The sequence below is a fragment of the Papio anubis genome, chromosome 1 (genome assembly GCF_008728515.1).
Source record: "Papio anubis isolate 15944 chromosome 1, Panubis1.0, whole genome shotgun sequence".
In the NCBI taxonomy this organism is placed as follows: Eukaryota; Metazoa; Chordata; class Mammalia; order Primates; family Cercopithecidae; genus Papio; species Papio anubis.
The window spans coordinates 36,148,180-36,170,672 of record NC_044976.1 but is presented as its reverse complement, the minus strand read 5'-3'; the positions used below and the strand labels follow the sequence as shown (position 1 = coordinate 36,170,672).

The 22,493-nt window shown below is 49.6% G+C and overlaps 1 protein-coding gene across 1 annotated transcript; it reads left to right on the top strand.

Moving 5' to 3' along the window:
* Positions 1-718: 718 nt before the first annotated feature.
* LOC116275281 (type II inositol 1,4,5-trisphosphate 5-phosphatase-like) lies at positions 719-17,808 on the top strand. Its single transcript, XM_031667094.1, has 7 exons — positions 719-832; positions 1,505-1,587; positions 1,954-2,048; positions 4,203-4,300; positions 4,428-4,457; positions 7,587-7,697; positions 15,683-17,808. The coding sequence occupies exons 2-7, from the start codon at positions 1,531-1,533 to the stop codon at positions 16,225-16,227; spliced, it is 936 nt and encodes a 311-aa protein (XP_031522954.1). The 5' UTR covers positions 719-832; positions 1,505-1,530; the 3' UTR covers positions 16,228-17,808.
* Positions 17,809-22,493: the final 4,685 nt, after the last annotated feature.

Below are 22,493 nucleotides of genomic sequence, written 5' to 3'. Positions count from 1 at the left end.
CTGTGCTGGCTCTTTTTGTCCATCTGGGGTAACCTCCTTATCTTAGATGGGGAAATTGAGTCCCAAGGGAAGAAAGGTCTTGGCCAAGGTCACACAGCCAGGTGGATCAGGGGAAGGACATTGTCAGACAGGAACAGTGTCATACCCTTTATAAAGTGCGTTCACACCCAGTAGCCTCAAACAGCACTGTGTGGCAGGAGGGCTAGGTGGGGCTGAGGGAGGAAATAGGGCAGTGTGTGGCGGTACAAATGGCCCAGGAGTTGCAGTCAGACTTTCAGTGGAGTCCCAGTGTTGCCACCTGCTAGCTACAAGACTTAATGTCAAACTGCTTACCCTCTCCAAGGCTCAGTTTCTCCACCTGGAAAACGGACATAATGGTTCTTCATAGTCTGGTTCTCCCTCCATTAAACGAGGAGAGGGTAGTTATTTTAGGGAAAGAGTTTCAGCAGAGGTCCGGGCTGTCTACCCTGGAGTGAGAAGAGCTGATGATGGAACTAAGGAGGAAATAAAAATGCATTATATTCTTCCCCTAAGATAAAATGTGACCATCTTCCTCCTGGGCAGGAAGCTTTGGCCCCATGACCTAGAGGGCTGGGGATGGGAGTGAGGGCAATCATTTGAAAACCTTTCTGGAATAGGGAGCCCAGTGTACCCCAGGACCTAAGGGGTTAATGGGGATGGAGAGACTCCCCACCCCACGACTGACTCGGGCATGCTGGGACTTGCAGGCTGACTGACCACCGAGTGGCGCAGGGGCTGTTGGGAAATGTAGTCACTGTCCCGGAACCTGGGGCAGCGGAGTCCTGTGTGCCCTGCGGTGACAGCTCAGGAGGTAGGTAGGTGGCAATGGCAGGGAGCTGTGGGTGGGAGCAGAGTAGGAAAGCCAGGGCAGGGCTGGGCAGGAGGGAGTGGGCAAGCTGAGGGCTGGGACACCCCCTACCCCCCCGCCACCGGCCTGCAGCTGATGCAATGGGCCTGCTGGGGCGGGGGTGAAGGGCAAGCAGCAATGGGACACTTCCTGTCTCCAAGGAAAGAGGAATGGGACCCTCCTGAATGACAGTAAGGGGATGTTCCCTGAACCCCACATGGACACACCACTGACACCTCCCAGAGAGGTGCCAGCAGAAAAAAAACTGCCCCCAAAAGACAGGCAGAGCCCTGTCCTAGGAGCAAAGGGACCAGGTCCCCTTCTGCAATCCACATACCCCGCTTCCAACAAGTAGAATAGACCACACTCAAGAGCAACTGGATGCCCTCCCAGACAAAGGCAGTACAACAAACTGTAGATCCCAGCAGGGGCAAAGGGACTGGACCCCTAACCCTAAAAACTGAAAGGCCTATTCTAGGGAGGAGAAGGAGGAGGAGCAGGAGGAGGATCAGGCCTCCCCAGTACTGTCTCCCTCCGCAAAGGCCCCTCCCTCCTGCATCCCACCCCTCTGAGGCAGCTCCATCACCCCATGCATAACTTGTTGACCAAAGGGGGCTCCCATCTCCCCTCCCACAGGGTGTGTGCACTCAGCAGGAGCCAGCATGGACCAGTCTGTGGCGATCCAGGAGACGCTGGCTGAGGGGGAATACTGCGTCATCATATCCTTCCTGTGCTAACTGCAGCCCTGAGCCTGCCCTGGCCTTGGGAAGAGGAATGGAAGGTGTCGAGGCGTCTATCCCCTCTCCTGCCTCTCTGAACCATCAGGGGAGAAGGAAATCAGTATTTACTAAGTACTTACTGAGTCCTGGACTCTCCGCCAGATGCTTTAAATATGCAGTCATCCTCCTAACTCCCTATGAAGTTGGGGATTATTATCCTCATTTCATAGATGAGGAAGGCTTAGAGAGTGACTGGCCCAAGGCCACACAGTGAATCTGGGGGACAGGGGAACGGAGGAAGGTGGGACAGCCTGGGTGGGGAGCGGCCTCGCCTCTGGGTTGTCTTCCCTTGACTCTGAGCCGCAGGCGGTGCAAGGTGTGCTGTGTGAAGGGGACAGCCGGCAGAGCCGCCTCCTGGGACTTGTGCGCTACCGCCTGGAGCACGGCAGCCAGGAACACGCGTGAGTGAGGGGCTTGGTCCCCACCTGTCTGGGCCATGGGGTTGTTCATCACTGCACCCTCCAGCTCAACTTCAACCGTCACTCCAGGGCAGGGTCTGAGTCTCCTAGAATAATTATCAAAATGACAGTTAATATTTTTTGAACACTATATTCTAAACCCTGCACAGGTACTAACTTATAATCCTCAAGATCTAAGGAGGAAGTTTCTTGAGAAGAGAGAGTTTAACATACTGGTCCAGATCTTGAGCCTCGTGGTCCAACTGCCTGGGTTCAAACCCAGGCTTTGTTACTAACAAGCCACATGATCTATTGTTTGTTTTGAGACAGAGTCTTGCTCTTCGCCCAGGCTGGAGTGCAGTGGCGTGATCTTGTTTCACTGCAACCTCTGTGTCCCAGGTTCAAGCAATTCTTGTGCCTCAGCCTCTTGAAGAGCTAGTATTACAGAGGTGTCTGCTACCATGCCTGGCTCATTTCTGTATTTTTAGTAGAGAGGGGGTTTCACCACGTTGGCCAGGCTGGTCTTGAAGTCCTGACCTCAAGTTATCCACCTGCCTTGGCCTCTCAAAGTGCTAGGATTACAGGCATGAGCCAGCATGCCCAGCCTCACACGATCTTTTTTTAAGAGACAGGGTCTCTTTCTGTCACCCAGACTGGAGTGCAGCGGCGTGATCTTCGCTCACTGCAACCTCTGCGTCCCAGGTTCAAGCAATTCTCGTGCCTCAGCCTCTTGAGGAGCTGGTATTACAGAGGTGCCCACCACCATGCCTGGCTCGTTTCTGTATTTTTAGTAGAGATGGGGTTTCAGCACTTTGGCCAGGCTAGTCTTGAAGTCCTGACCTCAAGTTATCCACCTGCCTTGGCCTCCCAAAGTGCAGCGCACCCAGCCTCACATGGTCTTTTTTTTTAGAGACAGGGTCTCTTTCTGTCACCCAGGCTGGAGTGCAGTGGTGCACTCATAGCTGCACACTGGAACTCCTGGCCTCAAGTCATTCTCCCGCCTCAGCCTCCCAAAGTGTTGGAATTTTAGGCAAGAGCCACTGCACCTGGTGGAACCACATGATCTTGAGCAAGTTGTTTTACTCCTCGATTTGTCCAGATTAAAGTGAGTTAGGCCAGGTGCAGTGGCTCATGCTTGTAATCCCAACACTTTGGGAGGTTGAGGAAGGAAAATTGCTTGAGGCTAGGAGTTCAAGACCAGCTTGGGCAACAAAGTGAGACCTCCCCCTCCGGCCCCCCGGCTCCATCTCTACAAAAAATAAGAAAATTAGCTGGGCATGGTGGTGCATGCCTGTAGTCTCAGCTACTCAGGAGACTGAGGTGGGAGGATCACATGAGTCGAGGAGTTTGAGATTACAGTGAACTATTATTGCACTATAGCCTGGGCAACACAGCAAGACCCTGTCTCTATAAAAAAAAAAAAAAAAAAAGAAAGAAAGAAAAAAAAAAACAAACACCATGGGGTGCACAGAAAGTGTTCAATAAGGCTGGGTGCAGTGGCTCACACCTGTAATCCCAACACTTTGGGAGTCTGAGCTGGGAGGATTACTTGAGCTCAGAAGTTCAAGACCAGCCTGGGCAATATAGTGAGACCCCTATCTCTATTTCAAATAATTTTTAAAAAAATAAAGAAAAAAGGAAAAAAAAAAAGAAAGTGCTCGATAAATGTTGTCTAGTAACACCCACATACCACACAGAAGCAGAGAGAGAGTAATAGCTGTCAAAGGTCTCATAGCTGGTGAGTGACTCAGGGTCTAGGAGCTGGGAGGGAGGGGCCTTAGACATTTTCTCATCCATCACCCCAATTTTACAGGTGGGAAACAGGTTCAGGGAGAGAAGTGGGTAGCTAAGGTTACACTGTTCCTGTCACACACAGTGCTAGAATGCACCATGGTTAGATCAAACATGTGTTTGTGTTTTACTAACAATCAGGGGCTCCTGCAGATGAGAAAAATTCTGGTTTGATGACCTCATCCATACAACTGCAGTCTCTGATGGGCACCATAGACAGAGATGGCATGAGGAGTGTGCCTAGCCAGGGCACCACCAGCACAGTATTAGGGACTAAGGAGGGAGTGTGAGCACCCCGAGGCCTCCAAGATAGGACTGAGGGACAGCCAGCAGGCCCCCATCCTCACCTCTGCTTCCTGCCCTTAGTCTCTTCCTCTATACGCACCGGAGGATGGCCATTACTGGGGACGATGTCTCTCTGGACCAGATAGTGCCAGTCTCGCGGGATTTTACGCTGGAAGAAGGTGCCACAGGAGGCTGGGTGGTATGAATCCTCTCCTATGGGCCCCTCAGGTCATCTTTGTCCTTGATGGGGGGGGTAAGGGGGAGTAAGCTCAATTGCTAAGGGCATTCTCATTTCCCTCCCCACAGTGTCCCCGGATGGTGAACTCTACATCCTTGGTGAGTGGTCCTCTTGGTCTGGGTCTCACTTGGGGCAGAGGGTACCTGATCTTCAGAGAGAGAATGATGTAAAGTAAGAGCACCCCCTGGTAAACTTATTGCAGCAAGTAAGACCCTGTAGGATCTCCCACTACCCATCTCCATGGGCTCATCTCTCATCACTCTCCTCCTTGCTGCTGTTTCCGTCCCCCCGCCGATATCACACGTTCTCACCTCGGAGCCCCTGCACACGCTGTCCCATCCTCCTACAAGCCTCACATCTCTTCACCTAGTCAACTCCTACTCAGCCTTCAGGGCTTCCATTCATGCATTTCTCTTCCCAGGCAGCCTTTGTTAAACTCCTGAAATTAGGCCAGGGCGGTGGCTCACGCCTGAATCCCAGCACTTTGGGAGGCTGAGATCATGAGGTCAGGAGTTCGAAACCAGCCTGACCAACATGGAGAAACCCTGTCTCTACTAAAAATACAAAATTAGCCAGGCGTGATGGTGCATGCCTGTAATCCTAGCTACTTGGGAGGCTGAGGCAGGAGAATTGCTTGAACCTGGGAGGCGGAGGTTGCGGTGAGCCGAGATCGCGCCATTGCACTCCAGCCTGGGCAACAAGAGCAAAACTCCATCTCAAAAAACAAAAACAAAAACAAAAACAAAAAACCCTGAAATTGTTTTGTATCCCACTGGATACATGTGCCTCTGTTCTCCTCTCTTCTCTTCTCTTCTTTCTTTCTCTCTCTTTCTCCCTTTCTTTCTTTCTCTGTCTCTCTCTCTCTCTCTCTCCGCCTCTCCCCCTCTCCCTCCCTCCCTCCCTCTCTCTCTCTCTTTCTCCTGCCTCTGCCTCCCAAGTAGCTGGGATTATAGGCGCCCACCACCATGCCCAGTTAATTTTTGTATTTTCCATAGAGGCGGGGTTTTGCCATGTTCACTAGTCTGGTCTTGAACTCCTGACCTCAGGTGAGACTCCACCTGCCTCAGCCTCCCAAAGTGCTGGGATTATAGGCATGAGCCACCATGCCTGGCTTGCCTTTTTCTTTTTTTTTTTTTTTTTTTTTTTGAGGACTGAGTCTGGCTCTGTAAGCCCAGGCTGGAGTCGGTGGCGGATCTCCAGCTCACTGCAAGCTCTCCGCCTCCTGGAGTTCACGCCATTCTCCTGCCTCAGCCTCCCGAGTAGCTGGGACCACAGGTGCCGCCCTTAGCCAGGCTGGATTTTTTGTATTTTTAGTAGAGGCGGGGTTTCACCGTGTGCCAGGATGGTCTCGATCTCCTGACCTCGTGATCCAGCCGTGCGGCCTCCCAAAGTGCTGGGATTACAGGCTTGAGCCACCGCGCCCGGCCTGGCTTGCCTTTTCCTTTTGCCAGCCTCTCTCAATCAGTGATGTAATTCTTTATATTGACATATTTAATGTCAGTCTTCTTTGCTATACAACAACAATAATAATAGAAGCAAATAATGAGTCAATGATTATCCTATGCCAGCATTATGCTAAAAGTTTTACATACACCAAATCAGGCTTTTCTCTTTTTTATTTTTTTTTTTGAGACAGAGTCTCTGTCGTGCAGGCTGGAGTGCAGTGGCGTGATCTCGGCTCACTGCAAGCTCTGCCTCTCAGGTTCATGCCATTTTCCTGCCTCAGCCTCCCGAGTAGCTGGGACTACAGGCGCCCACCACCACGCCCAGCTAATTTTTTGTACTTTTTTAGTAGAGACGGGGTTTCACCGTGTTGGCCAGGATGGTCTCGATCTCCTGACCTCGTGATCCACCCTCCTTGGCCTCCCAAAGTGTTGGGATTACAGGCGTGAGCCACCGCGCCCGGCCTAAATCAGGCTTTTCTCACAGCTCTATGAGGTTATCACTGTTTTCATTTCCATTTTATGGACAAGGTAACTGAGGCCCAGAGAAATTAAACAGTTTAGTAAGGGGTGGAACCAAGATTCAAACTCAGAGAATCCAGATTCTAGAGTTCACACTCTTTTATTTTATTTGTTGAGACAGGATCTTGCTCTGTCACTTGGGCTGAAGTGCAGTGGCACAAATATGGTTCACTTCAGCTTCAACCTCCTGGGTTCAAGCAATCCTCCCACCTCAGCCTCCCAAGTAGCTGGGACTCCACATTTGGCTAATTTTTTATAGATATGGGGGAGGGGGGCCTCACTATGTTTTCCAAGCTGGTCTCAAACTCCTGGCTTTAAGTAATCCTTCTGCCCTGGCATCCCAAAGTGCTGGATTACAGGCATGAGTCACTGTGCCCGGCCTAACCCACATTTTTTTTTTTTTTTTTTTTGAGTCAGAGTCTCACTCTGTTACCCAGGCTGGAGTGCAGTGGCGTGATCTCTGCTCACTGCAAGCATCGTCTCCTGGGTTCATGCCATTCTCCTGCCTCAGCCTCCTGAGTAGCTGGGACTACAGGTGCCCATCACCACACCCAGCTAACTTTTGTATTTTTAGTAGAGACGGGGTTTCACCACATTGGCTAGGCTGGTCTCGAACTCCTGACCTTGTGATCCACCCACCTCTGCCTCCCAAAGTGCTGGGATTATAGGTGTGAGCCACCGTGCCTGGCCCGAGCCCACACTCTTAATTGCTGTGCTAGGTTACTTCTGTTTGTCTCTTAGTTCAGCAGATGTTTTGAGTGCTCACCATGTGCCCAGTATTGGGTATATGCTATGAATAGGGAAGCCTTCTACAGTCTAGCTCCCTGAGATGGACCCACGCGTATTCTCTTCACCATGGTATTCCCTGTGCCTATCACACTACCTGGCACAGTCAGGTAGACTGGCCCATGGACATCCCCTCTTGTCTGCCTCTATGTGCTTTTCATTTCATCAGGTGGGGTACAGACTACATATCCAGAGAACCTGTTCTCTCCCAGCTCCATCTAGTACTGCAGTTGAGGCTTACTGACTTTTCAGAGCCTTCATCTGCCTCCTCTATAAAGAGGGGATGATGTTAATTTGGAACTCAGGGTACAGAGGGTTTCCTTGTGCCAGCAGCAGTCCCAAGTAAGTTGCTTAAGGGCTGAAGGGGCTTTGGGAGTCCGGGTTGCTGATTCTCCATTCTGAGGACTCTAGCCTTAGGCTGCATCAAACACTTAGCTCCTGGCAGCCAAGGGTTCATTTCCTGACTCCTTTGTGCAGGCTCAGATGTGACCGTCCAGCTGGACACAGCAGAGCTTAGCCTCGTATTCCAGCTACCTTTTGGTTCACAAACCAGGATGTTCCTCCACGAAGTTGCTAGAGCCTGTCCAGGTAGGTAAGACCCCAGGCTCCCTGGGGGTGGGTGGGTGCTGGGTATTCACCCACCCACCCCAGTTGACTTTCCACCCTTTAGACTCATACCCCATGGTTTCTGTGTCCTTTCAAAGCTGCTGGTGTAAAGCCACAGTGCCCCCAGGCTGCCAGCCAACCATGGTGTTTGCTTTTGTGTTTACAGTTTCTGGAGTTGAGTGTTAACCAGAGCAGAGCCCCTTTGCCCTCCTGGCTCTGGGCAGGGTTGCACAGGGTAGGTTGTGACTGTGATGCAGAATCTCTTACAAGCTGGCAGGCTGAGCAGCTTCCAGCAGCCCAGCTTCCCTCCGTCTGCTACCCACAGCTAGAACTCACAGCTAGAACCATCTGTCATATTGGCTTTCCTGCCCCTGAACCCTGCTGTCACTCACTGCAGCTGAGAAAATGGTCTAGCTTTGGGCTAGCAGTGAAAGGTTAGTGGCCTCTAGGACAAAATTTGTTTAGAATGGGAAGTTAGCCCAGCAGGTAAAGGAGAGTTTGTGTACAGAGCAGAGGATTAGTCATAGAACATGCAAATTCAAGCCAACAGGTGCTGGGGCTTAAGTGTTTACCCAGCACTTTTAGCTGTCTTCTTTCAGGCTATCTCTTGTCTTTGTGGCAGTGGGAGAGGGCTGGTCTTCTCTGTGGTCTTGCTGTGGAGCCTGAGCCTCCAGGGATTTCACCTTTTTTGCTTGCTGTGCCAGGAAGTGGACTGCCCTTGGATTCAAACTAGGGGATAAGGGAAAAGGAAGCAGAAGCAGCAGCTAGGCTTAGTAGCTTGCTTGTAATCCCAACTACTTGGGAGGCTAAGGCGGGAGGATCACAGGAGCCCAGGAGTTCACGGCTACATTGAGCTATGATTGCTCCACTGCACTGCAGCATGGGCGATAGAATGAGACCCCTGTCTCTAAAAAATAAAATAAAAAAAGGAAGTAGAAACATGATTATAGAGCCTTGAATGCCTGGTTAAGATATTTATTTATTTGATTTTTTTGAGACCGAGTTTTGCTCTTATTGCCCAGGCTAGAGTGCAGTCGTGCAATCTGGGCTCACTACAACCTCCACCTCCCCAGTTCAAGCAATTCTCCTGCGTCAGCCTCCTGAGTAGCTGGGATTACAGGCGCCCGCCACAATGCTCAGCTAATTTTTTTTTTTGAGATGGAGTTTCGTTCTTGTCGCCCAGGCTGGAGTGCAATGGTGTGACCTTGGCTCACTGCAACCTCTGCCGCCTGGGTCCAAGCGATTCTCCTGCGTCGGCCTCCCGAGTAGCTGGGATTACTGGCACCCGCAACCACGCCCAGCTAATTTTTGGATTTTTGGTAGAGACAGGGTTTCACCATGTTGGCCAGGATGGTCTTGAACTCCTGACCTCAGGTGATCCACCCACGTCCGCCTCCCAAAGTGCTGGGACTGCAGGCATGAGCCACCACGCCCAGCCTAATTTTTTGTATTTTTAGTAGAGACGGGGTTTCACCACATTGGTCAGGCTGGTCTCGAACTCCTGGCCTAAGGTGATCCACCCACCTTGGCCTCCCAAAGTGCTGGGGTTGCAGGCATGAGCCACGGCACCCAGCCAAGAGGTTTAAAATTTATTAAGCAGTGGGAAATTTATCTCTAAATCTTAAAATAATAAGGATAACATATTTTATGATTATTAACAGTAGTTGTAGGAGGTATAATAATAGAAATAACACCAAAGAGCCTGGGTTTTGAAGCTATACAGCCCCTTGAGTTTGAAACCCATCTCTGCCAGTTCCTAGCTGACAACTTTGGGCAAGCTACTTCACCTCTCTGAACTATAGTTTTTATAGGCTTCTGTATGTAATGAATACCTTATACATGGGGTTGTGAGAATTAAATGAGATAACACATGTAAAAGTGCCTACCACAGAGCAAGAACTCAGAAAATGTTTTTCCCCTCTACAAGAAGACTCATAGCTTGCATTCATTGTTGATTTGGCATGTGTTAGGCACTATTCCAAGAACTTTTCACACATTATCTCATTTACTCCTTTTTTAAAAAAAATTTAAAATTTAATTAATTATTTATTTTTGAGATGGAGTCTCGCCCTGTTGCCCAGGCTACAGTGCAATGGCACGATCTTGGCTCACTGCAACCTCCACCTCCCAGGTTCAAGTGATTCTCCTGCCTCAGCCTCCCAAGTAGCTGGTACAGGCGCGTGCCACCACGCCCAGCTAATTTTTTGTATCTTTAGTAGAGATGAAGTTTCCCCATGTTGACCAGGTTGGTCTCGAACTCCTGACCTTTTGATCCACCCACCTCAGCCTCCCAAAGTGCTAGGATTACAGGATTACAGGCATGAGCCACCGTATCCGGCTTTTTTTTTTTTTTTTTTTTTGGAGACCGCGTTTCACTCTTATTGCCCATCTGGGCTGAAGTGCTATGGCGCGATTTTGGCTCACTGCAACCCCTGCCTCCAGGGTTCAAGTGATTCTCCTTCTTCAGCCTCCCAAGTAGCTAGGATTACAGGTACCTGCCGCTATGCCTGGCTAATTTTTTTTTTTTAATTTTATTTTTTGAGACGAAGTCTGGCTCTGTCGCCCAGGCTGGAGTGCAGTGGCACAATCTCAGCTCACTGCAAATTCCACCTCCTGGGTTCAGGCGATTCTTCTGCCTCAGCCTCCCGAGTAGCTGGGACTACAGGTGCATGCCACCACGCCCGGCTAATTTTTGTATTTTTTGATATAGACAGGTTTTACCATGTTGGCCAGGCTGGTCTCGAACTTTGGACCTCAGGTGATCCGCCCACTTTGGCCTCCCAAACTGCTGGGATTATAGGCGTGAGCCACTGTGCCTGCCCAAATTTTATATTTTTTAGTAGAGATGGGGTTTCACCACTTTGGCCAGGCAGGTCTCGAACTCCTGACCTCAGGTAACCTGCCCATCTCAGCTTCCAAAAGTGCTGGGATTACAGGCGTGAGCCACCTCGCCCAGCCTCTCATTTACTTTTTTTTGTGTGTGTGTGAGACGGAGTCTTGCTTTGTTGCCCAGGCTGGAGTGCAGTGGCGCCATCTTGGCTCACTGCAACCTCTGCCTCTTGGGTTCAAGTGACTGTTCTGCCTCAGCCTTCTGAGTAGCTGGGATTATAGGCGCAGGCCACCATGCCCGGCTAATTTTTGTATTTTTAGTAGAGACGAGGTTTCACCATACTGGTCAGGCCGGTCTCGAACTCCTGACCTTGTGATCCACCTGCCTCGGCCTCCCAAAGTGCTGGAAATACAGGTGTGAGCCACCGCGCCCAGCCTGGCCTCATTTACTCTTTACCACAATCTTACAAGGGAAGTATTATCTATGTGTCCATTTCATAGATGAGGAAACTGAGGCTCAGAGAGGATAAGAGTGTTGCCTGAGTACCTAGCTGGTAAATGACAGAGCCAGGATTAGGCAGGATTATATAGTTCTACTCCAGGCCAGGCACGGTGGCTCATGCCTGTAATCCCAGCATTTTGGGAGGCTTAGACGGGTGGATCACGTGAGGTCACGGGTTCGAGACCAGACTGGCCAACATATAGTGAAACCCCGTCTCTACTAAAAACACAAAATTAACTGGGCATGGTGGCCCACACCTGTAGTCCCAGCTACTTGGGAAGCTGAGGCAAGAGAATTGCTTGAACCCAAGAGGTGGAGGTTGCAGTGAGCCGAGATCATGCCACTGATTGCCAGCCTGGGTGACAAAGCGAGACTCTGTCTCCCCACCCCCCTTGAAAAAAAAAAAAAAAAAAAGTTCTACTCCAGAACCTGAGCTCTTGCGTGTTTTGCTCTAGTGCTTCTTTAACTCATGGCACCCTCTCGCCTGTAAACAGCTCAGGAAGGCTTCATGTAGGAGGTGAATTTTTGTGGAGAGAGCTCAGCCAGGAAAGGTCAGCAGAGAGCATCTCATGAAGGGTCTTAGCTACCCAGCAAAGAGCCATTAAGGAATTTTAAGCTGGAGAGTGATAAGGCAAGATTTGCAAGTTAGAAAAGTTCCTCTGGCAATAGTATAGAAAAAGAGAGGCCAGAGCAGGGAGATAGGAATGTATTGGAATGGCTAAGGAATGGAAAATGAGGCTGGGACTTGGGAGAGCCCTGGCGATGGGAATGGGGAAGGAGGGGTGGACTTGCAAGATACAGAGGCATCTTGCAACTGATGAGAATGAGGGCACCATGGGGGCAGTGAGTTTGGGTTACTTTCACAACTTCATCCGCAGAGATAAGAACAGTGCCAGCCTGCACGGTGGCTCACGCCTGTAATCCCAACACTTTGGGAGGCCAAGGCGGGCAGATCACAAGGTCAGAAATTCAAGACCAGCCTGACCAATATGGTGAAACCCGTCTCTACTAAAAATAAAAAAAAAAAGATTAGCCAGGCATGGTGGCACGTGCTTGTAGTCCCAGCTACTCAGGAGGCTGAGGCAGGAGAATCGCTTGAACCTGGGAGGCAGAGGTTGCAGTGAGCCAGGATCGTGCCACTGCACTCCAGTCTGGGTGACAGAGCGAGACTCCATCTTAAAAAAACAAAACAAAACAAAACAAAAAAACACAACCGGGTGCGGTGGCTCATGCCTGTAATCCCAGCACTTTGGGAGGCCGAGGCGGGCGGATCACAAGGTCAGGAGATTGAGACCACGGTGAAACCACGTCTCTACTAAAAATACAAAAAATTAGCCGGGCGCGGTAGTGGGCGCCTATAGTCCCAGCTACTTAGGAGGCTGAGGCAGGAGAATGGCGTGAACCCGGGAGGCAAAGCTTGCAGTGAGCCGAGGTCGCACCACTGCACTCCAGCCTGGGGGACACAGCGAGACTTCGTCTCCAAAAAAAAAAAACAAAAAAAAACCCCAAAAAACAAAAAAACCCAACAAACAAACAAACAAAAAAAACAGTGTCTGGCATATAGCAGGCACTTAATAAGTATTTGTTGACTGCATGAACAGAGGTTGGTAGCTATGAGAATGAGAGAGGAGTCAAGGATGACTTCTTTCTTTTAGGATTGGGTGTGTGTCTTGCAGTCCCCTTACCTGCTCATCCTTCTGAAGTCCACACCACACCTGGGGTAACCAGCAGAGAAACTCTGTACCAACCAACTTCTCCAAGTGCTTGTCATGATGAGGATTTCCTTAGGGAGGGACCTGGGTGAGAAGGGACTCTCAGTATTGACAGACTCTTAGATATCCACCAGCCCAACTCTTTCATTTTACTAGAGGCACTAGAGGCAAAAGGAACTAGTTTTTTTTCACCCAGTCCTTGATGGATAATGTTGTATAGCACGAAAGGCCAGAGAATGGAAGTGTCTTGGCTAAGAGTCTACTATTAGAGAAACTTCGGCTAACAAGAGATCACAGTTAGCTAACATTAATTGAGCACCTACTGTGTGCCAGACATTTTTCTAGATATCGAGACAATGCACAACAACTGTATTTCTCCGTTTAGTCTTCTGAACAATACTAAGTAGTAGATATCCTGTTTTACAGGGGAGTAAATTGACACAGAGGAGGCAAGTAACTTACCCAAGATCAATCATCAATTGAAGTAATAGGGGCCAGGTGTGGTGGCTCACCCCTGTAATCCCAGCACTTTGAGAGGTCAAGGTTGGCGGATCATGAGGTCAGGAGTTCGAGACCAGACTGATCAACATGGTGAAACCCTGTCTCTACTAAAAATTCAAAAATTAGCCAGGCGTTGTGCCGCGTGCCTGTAATCTCAGCTACTCAGGAGTCTGAGGCAGGAGAATCCTTTGAACCTGGGAGGCAGAGGTTGCAGTAAGCGGAGATCATGTTACTGCACTTCAGCCTGGGCAGCAGAGGAATACTTTGTCTCAAAATAAATAGATAAATAAATAAGTAAAATAAAAATAAAATTGAAGTAATAGGACCAGGTTTGAAACTTCAGGTTCTGATGCCAAAGCCCTCGGAGTTCAGAGATTTCAGTGCAGATCCCAGCTCTGTTACTTCCTAGATGTGAATGTGAACACTACATTTTATCTATTTTTTATTTTATTTTAATTTTTTGAGACAGATTCTAGCTCTGTCACCCAGGCTGGGGTGTGGTGGTGCAATCTTAGCTCACTGCAACCTCTACCTCCTGGTTTCAGGTGATTCTCCTACCTCAGCCTCCTGAATAGCTGGGATTACAGGTGCCCGCCACCATACCCGGCTAATTTTTGTATTTTTTTTTTTTTTCCTTGAGACGGAGTCTCACTCTTTTACCCAGGTTGGAGTGCTGTGGTGTGATCTCAGCTCACCTCCACCTCCCGGGTTAGAGGGATTCTCCTGCCTCAGCCTCCCGAGTAGCTGGGACTACAAGTGCAAGCCACCATGGCCAGCTAATTTTTTGTGTTTTTTGTAGAGATGAGGTTTCACCATGTTAGCCAGGATGGTCTCGATCTCCTGACCTCATGATCCTCCCACCTCAGCCTCCCAAAGTGCTGGGATTACAGGCATGCGCCTGGTCCTACTATATTTTATTTTTTCAGACCTTGGCTTTTTTATTTATACAATGGAAGTATAAACTTGCTTTCTCCAATAATCCAAGAGTTTTGTGAGGATCAGACAAGGCCAAGTACGGGTTAATAGTATGTAAATGCTGAAGATAACTTAAAAGTTGCGTCTGGCAGTGCCATAGTCAGGACTGGAACTCAAGTCTTCTCATATATCATGTCCTTGCACATCCCATTCAGTTCGGTCAGGTTCATGATGCTCTACAAACAGAGCAGGCAGGATAGCAGAAGGGTTAAGAGCAATTGTTCCAGAGTCAGATAGTTTGAGTCAGAGGGTTTGAGTCAGAGACAGAGGTGACTCAAGAATTTCTAGGAGCCAGGCGCGGTGGCTCAAGCCTGTAATCCCAGCACTTTGGGAGGCCGAGACGGGCAGATCACGAGGTCAGGAGATCAAGACCATCCTGGCTAACACGGTGAAACCCCATCTCTACTAAAAAATACAAAAATCTAGCTGGGCGAGGTGGCGGGCGCCTGTAGTCCCAGCTACTTGGGAGGCTGAGGCAGGAGAATGGCATAAACCCGGGAGGCGGAGCTTGCAGTGAGCTGAGATCCCAGCCTGGTTGACAGAGCGAGACTCCGTCTCAGAAAAAAAAAAAAGAATTTATAGAAAGGAGAGTGGCAGTCTGATTAAGGGAGAAACAGAGGACTTGTCTTGATATATTTCATAGTAAACACACTGCTTACTTAGAGTGTGTGTTTCTCTGGCGTGGGCTGCCAACTGCTGGTGGAGGTTATGGGTGGTGAAATCCCCCAACTCTCTGGCATCTGTTTGAATCCTCCACTCTGCTAGTCAGTCTGCGACCTCAGACTTAACCTCTCTGAACTTGGTTGCCTCGTATATAAAATTGGAATAATAGGCCGGGGGTGGTGGCTCACGCCTGTAATCCCAACACTTTGGGAGGCCGAGGCGGGTGGATCATGAGGTCAGGAGATGGAGACCATCCTGGCTAATATGGTGAAACCCCGTCTCTACTAAAAATACAAAAAATTAGCTGGACATGGTGGCACGTGCCTGTAGTCCCAGCTACTCGGGAGGCTGAGGCAGGAGAATCGCTTGTATCCGGGAGGCAGAGGTTGCAGTGAGCCGAGATCGCTCCACTGCACTCCAGCCTGGGCGACAGAGCGAGATTCCGTCTAAAAAAAAAAAAAAGAAAGAAAGAAAAGAAAAAAAAAAGAAAATTGGGATAATAGTTTCCTCCTTCATAAAAGGTGTGTTACGAGGAGTAGGAAGATAATATTTATACGAAGCGCAGACCTTGGCACATAGTTACCGTGAGGTTCAAGGAATGGCGGTGGTCTCTGCCTTGGAATAGTACTTTTGTGTTCACAATTATTCTTGCAGTTGAACCTTAGTGCGCACAGAACCCTTCTGTGCGCGAGAGGTAGAGGGCTGGAGTCTCTCGGGATAATACAGTCATGCAGAACTAGCTCATCAAGCCCGTGGCTCAATCCGCCCCCTTTGTTCCTGCACAGGCTTCGATCCTGCGACCCGGGATCCTGAATTCCTGTGGCTGTCTCGGTACAGGTGCGCAGAGCCGGAGCTGGAGCTGCCAACGCCGCGCGGTTGTAATTCGGCTCCAGGTACCTGGCCAGGGTACGCGACAATTGGCGGAGGCAGGTATCCGTCTCGGAAGGAGCGGTGGGGATTGGAGGAGACCCGCCCACAGGGGGCGGGCTCCGTTCTGTTTTGGGGCGGAGCGATGGAAAAGACAGGCTTTCGATTGATGGAGAGGGCACATGGGGCGGGTTCGTCTGGGGGCGGAGCGCGCGGGGCGGGCGGCGGGATGAAGAGCTTGAGGAAGCAGGCAGGGAAATGTCTGCCGCCGCCGGCTCCAGGGAGTGCGACTCTGCAGGTCCGGCGGGCGGCGGGAAGCTGGGCTCGGGAGCTGGGCCGGGGGCGGCGGTGGGCCGGCCCTTGGGTGGGCAGGGTCTGCGGTTTGGCCAGTGGACGCATGGGACGAAGACCAAAGTCCTGGTGGCCCTCCGGAGGCGGGGACACTGGGGCAGAAGTTCTGTGATGTTCTTCTCAGGCGGGCCTGACGAGGGTAGGCGGGTGGGAATGGGGTACTCGGGAATCCAGAGGCTAGGGTTTTAGTAAAGCCCCGTTCCGAACTCGCTGTGTGACCTCGGGCCACTTGCTGCCCCTCTCTGGGCCTGTTTCTCCATCTCAGCTTGCTCTTCAATCCTGACCTTCTGAGTTTGTCGCGTGGGGGGTGGAGGGGGGGGTGCACTGCCTGTGAAAGAGCCTTCCTTTGGGTGAGGTATGGTATGTGTTGGGGCTCTGTCCGTCCTCAGCCCCTGTGATGATAGCGGAGTGCACAGGGCTGGAGTCTTGGGGAGTCCTGTCTACTCTGGGACCAGAGGTCACGATGAGGTTACAGGTTATAAAGGGACTAGGTTTTTCCCACCCAGCTGTTGGTGGATAATGGGGAGCACAGAAGGCCAGTTGCTGAGCAGGAGCTTGTCGTTTGGAGATGGGGGGCTCAGGGCTGAAATTTGGGTGAGTCCGTGCTCTGGGAGGACCTGCAGACCTGTCTTTTTTTGTCTAGCTCCGGGGTTTTCTGCAAGGGCCCCTGGGGCTTTTTTCCCCTTGGATGTGTCCATGAGGCTCCATTTATGTGCGAACTTTGGCATGACCCCTAGTACCTATTTGTGACAGTCATTTACCAGCAATGAAGAGCCTGTCAAGTAGCTGTGTAAAGTGTGGGCCAGCACTCCACTTGCTCTTACAAGGCTTGGAAACTATGAGGGGCAGGGAGGAGTGGCATGTTGCACAAGAGTTTGTAAAATGAGAGGAAACGAGGTGAGCGGAGGACTTCCTCAGTGCTTATGTTTCTCCTTCATTGCAGCCACCACAAGGTGCGATTGAAGCGCCTGATGGTGCTGATAGTTTGCATCTTCCTTGGGCTTATCTCAGAGTTCACTGTCGCTTGAGTTTCCATGACATTCTGGGCTATGGTGCTGGGACGGGTGAGAGTTTAAGAGCACATCATCTCCTTGCCCCTTCACAAGAGGCTGCCAGAATCCAGACAATTGGCGGAGGACAAAGCCAATGGCAGCAGAAAGAGGTGGGTGCTGTGTTCTCAGCCAGTACACCAGAGCCAGGCCATGCAGGCACTTCATTCCCTTAGTCTTCTATGAGAAGTCAGGCCAGCCAGCTCTGAAATCAGTTAGCTGCCCGGAGTGAGAAATGTTGAGGGATTTCAGTCTTTCATTTCCTTTCAAAAAACAGACTAGCCATATGCTGGAGAGGAATTATTGTTAAGGTTTCAGTTTTATTTTTATTTTAAAATAATTTGAAAGCTGAGCGTGGTGGTGCATACCTGTAGTCCCAGCCACTTGAGAGGCTGAGGTGGGAGGCTTGAGCCCAGGAGTTCGAGGGTGATGTGCACTATGATTGATCCTGTGAATTGGCTGCTGCACTCCAGCCTAGGCAACATAGTGAAACTGTCTCTAAAATAAATAAAGAAATAGTTTAAACAATTTTGTCAGCCAGGCACCGTGGTGGCTCACGCCTGTAATCCTAGCACTGTGGGAAGCCAAGGTGGGTGGATCATCTGAGGTCAGGAGTTCGAGACCAGCTTGGCCAACATGGCGAAACCCTGTCTCTACTAAAAATACAAAAATTAGATGGGTGTGGTGGTGCATGTCTATAATCCCAGGGTACTGGAGGTAGAGAAGGAACCCGGGAGGTGGCTGCAGTGAAAGGAATGCAGTTACATCTCCAGCCTGGGGAGACAGAGTGAGATTCCGATTCAAAAAAAAAAAAAAAAGGCAAGTGCCTTGTCTTTCGTATCACCTATGCAAGTGGGATGACACTTTTTTTTTTTTTTTTTTTTTAGACGGAGTCTTGCTCTGTCACCCAGGCTGAGTGCAGTGGCAACTGCTCACTGCACCACCGGGTTCACTTCATTCTCCCCGCCTCCCGAGTAGCTGGGACTACAGGTCCCTGCCACCACACCTGGCTAATTTTTGTAGTTTTAGTAGAGATGGGGTTTCACCATGTTAGCCAGGATGGTCTCGATCTCCTGGCTTCGTGATCCACCCGCCTCGGCCTCCCAAAGTGCTGCGATTACAGGCGTGAGCCACCGCACCCGGCCAGGGTGACACTATTAATTGCTAAGTTGTTCCTGCTAAAATTGGTAAGAAATGGTATCAAGCTCCCCAGTTCTAGTTGGGTCATCTCTGTTTCCAGAGTTATTCTGGCCTCAGAGGAGAGTTACATCTTCTGTAACAGGTAGGAAGAACCCTTTGGGCTGCCTCTGGTTGTTGATACAGGCTCCAAGGGAAATAGAGTAGTAGATTTGTTTTTTCCTATATGCATATGACCAAAGTCCCCACTTCTTTTTTTTTTTTTTTTTTTTTTTTTGAGACGGGGTCTTGCTCTGTCACCCAGGCTGGAGTGCAGTGGCCGGATCTCAGCTCACTGCAAGCTCCGCCTCCCGGGTTCACGCCATTCTCCTGCCTCAGCCTCCCGAGTAGCTGGGACTACAGGCGCCCGCCACTTCGCCCGGCTAGTTTTTTGTATTTTTTAGTAGAGACGGGGTTTCACCGGGTTAGCCAGGATGGTCTCGATCTCCTGACCTTGTGATCCGCCCGTCTCGGCCTCCCAAAGTGCTGGGATTACAGGCTTGAGCCACCGCGCCCGGCCAGTCCCCACTTCTTGATAGCCTAGAGAACCCAAGGCAAACGGTTGCTTAAAAATGCTGTTTCTGGCCAGGCACTGTGGCTCATGCCTGTAATCCCAGCACTTTGGGAGGCCAAGGCGGGCAGATCATGAGGTCAGGAGTTCAAGACCAGCCTGGGCAACATGGCGAAATCCCGTCTTTACTAAAAATATAAAAATTAGGCCAAATGCGTTGGATTATGCCTGTAATCCCAGCACTTTGGGAGGCTGAGGCAGGCGGATCACAGGGTCAGGAGATCGAGACCATCCTGGCTAACACGGTGAAGTCCCGTCTCTACTAAAAATACAAAAAAAATTAGCCGGGCATGGTGGCGTGCGCCTATAGTCCCAGCTACTCAGGAGGCTGAGGCAGGAGAATCGCTTGAACCCAGGAGGCGGAGGTTGCAGTTAGCTGAGATTGCGCCACTGCACTCCAGCCTGGGTGAGACACCATCTCAAAAAAAAAAAAAAAAACAAACACCAAAAAAACAAAAATTAGCTGAGCATGGTGGTGGGCACCTGTATTCCCCACTACTTGGGAGGCTGAGGCAGGAGAATCACTTGAACCCAGGAGGTGGAGATTGCAGTGAGCCAAGATCGTGCCATTGCACTCCAGTCTGGGCGACAAGAGCAAGACTCTGTCTCAAAAAAAAAAAAAAAGAAAAAATGCTGGTTTTGATGCACGGCAGGAGAAACAAGGCACCCCTCAGGAGCTGGCCGTCTGACGAGGAGGAGTCTGATAATATATAGATAGAGGTAAGAGAGTATAGGGTTGGCCCAGCAGGACAGCGTTCCTTGTACCGTGAGCCAAGGGCACAGAGCACCTTCGAGGCCCAGGTATTTTGGGGGACAGGTGAATCTGGTCTTCATTCCTTGCCTTTGCATTGGTAGAGATAGGAATGATCTTTGATGATGCTTTCCAAAATGTCCTTTCTTGTCTTTGATTTGTCTCTGCTGAATTCAGGAGTGTTAGGTTGAGCTTGGTAGAGATTATAGTAGAAAAATGAAATGAAGCTAGTTCCAGACTGGAATCCATGTCTTCAGGTTCAGACCAGTGTCTAGGAGCCAAGTTGTGGTGTTGAAGTGAGGTAATGCTTCTGGTTGAGTGGCAGCCTGTTCATTTGATTCTCTTGGCCTCTTCAACTGCTTCAGGTGCAAGTTGCCAAGCCCAACTTGCACTGACATTAGATTGGTAGTTGAATCTGTAGATTGGTAGGAGTCTTTCTGCTCCTTCACTTATTTAACTGGTTTTTTTTTTTGAGATGGAGTCTTGCTGTGTCACCAGGCTGGAGTGCAGTGGCGCGATCTTGGCTCACTGCAACCTCCGCCTCCCAGGTTCAAGCAATTCTCCTGCCTCAGCCTCCCGGGTAGCTGGGACTACATGCACACCCCTACCCCCAGATAATTTTTGTATTTTTAGTAGAGACGGTGTTTCACCATGTTGGCCAGGATGGTCTCCATCTCTTGACCTCGTGATCTGCCCTCCTCGGCCTCCCAAAGTGCTGAGATTACAGGCGTGAGCCACTGCACCTGGCCTAACTGTTCTTAATATCTTTTTCTTTTCCTTTTTTTTTCTTCCTAACCACTAGATGACCAGGGATGCTGTTAACTTCCTTGTGCAGCTGTTTCTTTCCTTAAAAAGAGTGAAGTCTGATTTGGGAGAAATGCCTCATTATTTCCATCTAGCAACTGAAGTTGCTCTTATTCAGAAAACCCCATTGAGGATCCTGCAGAGGGCCTACTGCTTATCCGAGTCAGTCTATAAAATGTTCACCTGCATTGCATCCTGGGTACACGCAGAGACCTGGAGCTGTGTTCTGGAGGATTTTGAACTATGCACTAAAAAGGAAATGGCTACTCAGAAGTCCCACGGGGGGCATTCTGGGCTATTTTAACAAAGCAGTAATAGCAAATACATTTTGGTTTTTTTAATCCAAAGTTGATTAGAAATGAGCCAGCTTCGCTGGGCGCGGTGGCTCACGCCTGTAATCCCAGCACTTTGGGAGGCCGAGGTGGGCGGATCACAAGGTCAGGAGTTCAAGACCATCCTGGCCAACATGGTGAAACCCCATCCCTACTAAAATAAAATTAGCTGGGCATGGTGGTGTGTGCCTGTATTCCAGCTACTCGAGAGGCTGAGGCAGGGGAATCGCTTGAACCGGGAGGCAGAGGTTGCAGTGAGCCAAGATCGCGCCACTGCACGCCAGCCTAGTGACAGTGAGACTCCGTCTCAAAAAAAAAAAAAAAAAAAAAAAGAGAAATGAGCCAGCTTTTTAGTAACTCAAATTTAAAAGGAGATGTGTTATAAGTATTTTTTCTTCTGGACCCAGGAAACAAAGTATTAAAGTCTGTCTGGCCAGTGAAAGGAAATGAATGCTATTTATATCTGAGGGTAACATGAAGGGTAACCTAGTTTACCAGAGTAGAAGCCAGAGAGCATGTTAGCAAAATAGCCCCTGGGTTGGTTTTCTCTCTCACTCTCTCTTTCATCTTGTTTTGTCAGTACTAATAGGTAAAACTTGTGTGACCAACATATCCTTTTAGCATGGAGAAAATAAATTTGCTTTTGTTTATCTTAGAGTACAAATATTGCCCATAATTTCCACCTTTGTGGGAAGCTCTGCAGGCTCCTAAGTAACTTATTTTAGGTCACTTTGTTTCCTTAAACAAAAGAGAACTGTATTCGTTTTTCTTCTTCCTTTTGTTGTTCCCCTCTCCATTTTCCTTCTTTGTGCCACTTAACCCAGTTTTTTGTTTCTAGTACAAGAGAACCCCCTAAAGATTCTTTTTTTCTTCTGAAAACAGTTTGTTTTGGAATTCTACAGTGATTGTTGAGAGCAAGTGAGGTGACCCACAAACACTCAGTTAGAAGTGGAGCTTTGAACAGAAAAATCCTCAGGGAGGGACAGTTCAGAAAGAGGAAGGCATCAGTATTTATCAGAGGAAAGTTACTGTACTGTTGGAGGATAGATGCTAGCTGACTTGCATGTTTTTCTTTGCTACTTAAAATACACTGTTAGCCTGGCACAGTGGTGCGCACCTGTAGTCCAGGTACTTAGGAGGCTGAGGCGGGAGTCTTTTTTTTTTTTTTTTTTGAGACGGAGTCTCGCTCTGTCACCCAGGCTAGAGTGTGGTGGCGCGATCTCAGCTCACTGCAAGTTCCGCCTCCTGGGTTCACGCCATTCTCCTGCTGCAGCCTCCCGAGTAGCTGGGACTACAGGTGCCTGCCACCTCACCCGGCTAATTTTTTTGTATTTTTAGTAGAGACAGGGTTTCACCATGTTAGCCAGGATGGTCTCGATCTCCTGACCTCATGATCCACCCGCCTCGGCCTCCCAAAGTGCTGGGATTACAGGTGTGAGCCACCGCACCCGGCCTGAGGCGGGAGTCTTATTTGAGGAGTTCCAGACCAGCCTGGGCAACATAGCAATATCTCTGAATTTAAATAGATAAACATATAAAATAAATTACACTCTAACAGTTTTGTTATTGGTGATCCATACATGAACTGAAGCTAGCAAATATGAATGAGAAGAGACTTTCTTGGAATGCCAACAATGAGAATTTAAACAAAGTGGATGTCAAGTGGCCTGGACATTTTTCTTTTTCTTTTTATCA

Coding starts and splice junctions, on each gene's coding strand:
- LOC116275281 (XM_031667094.1), top strand. CDS start 1,531: ATGGACCAGTCTGTGGCGATCCAGGAGACGCTGGCTGAGGGGGAATAC. Junction 2,049..4,202: donor CACGGCAGCCAGGAACACGC/GTGAGTGAGGGG, acceptor TCCTGCCCTTAG/TCTCTTCCTCTATACGCACC. Junction 4,301..4,427: donor GGATTTTACGCTGGAAGAAG/GTGCCACAGGAG, acceptor CCCTCCCCACAG/TGTCCCCGGATGGTGAACTC.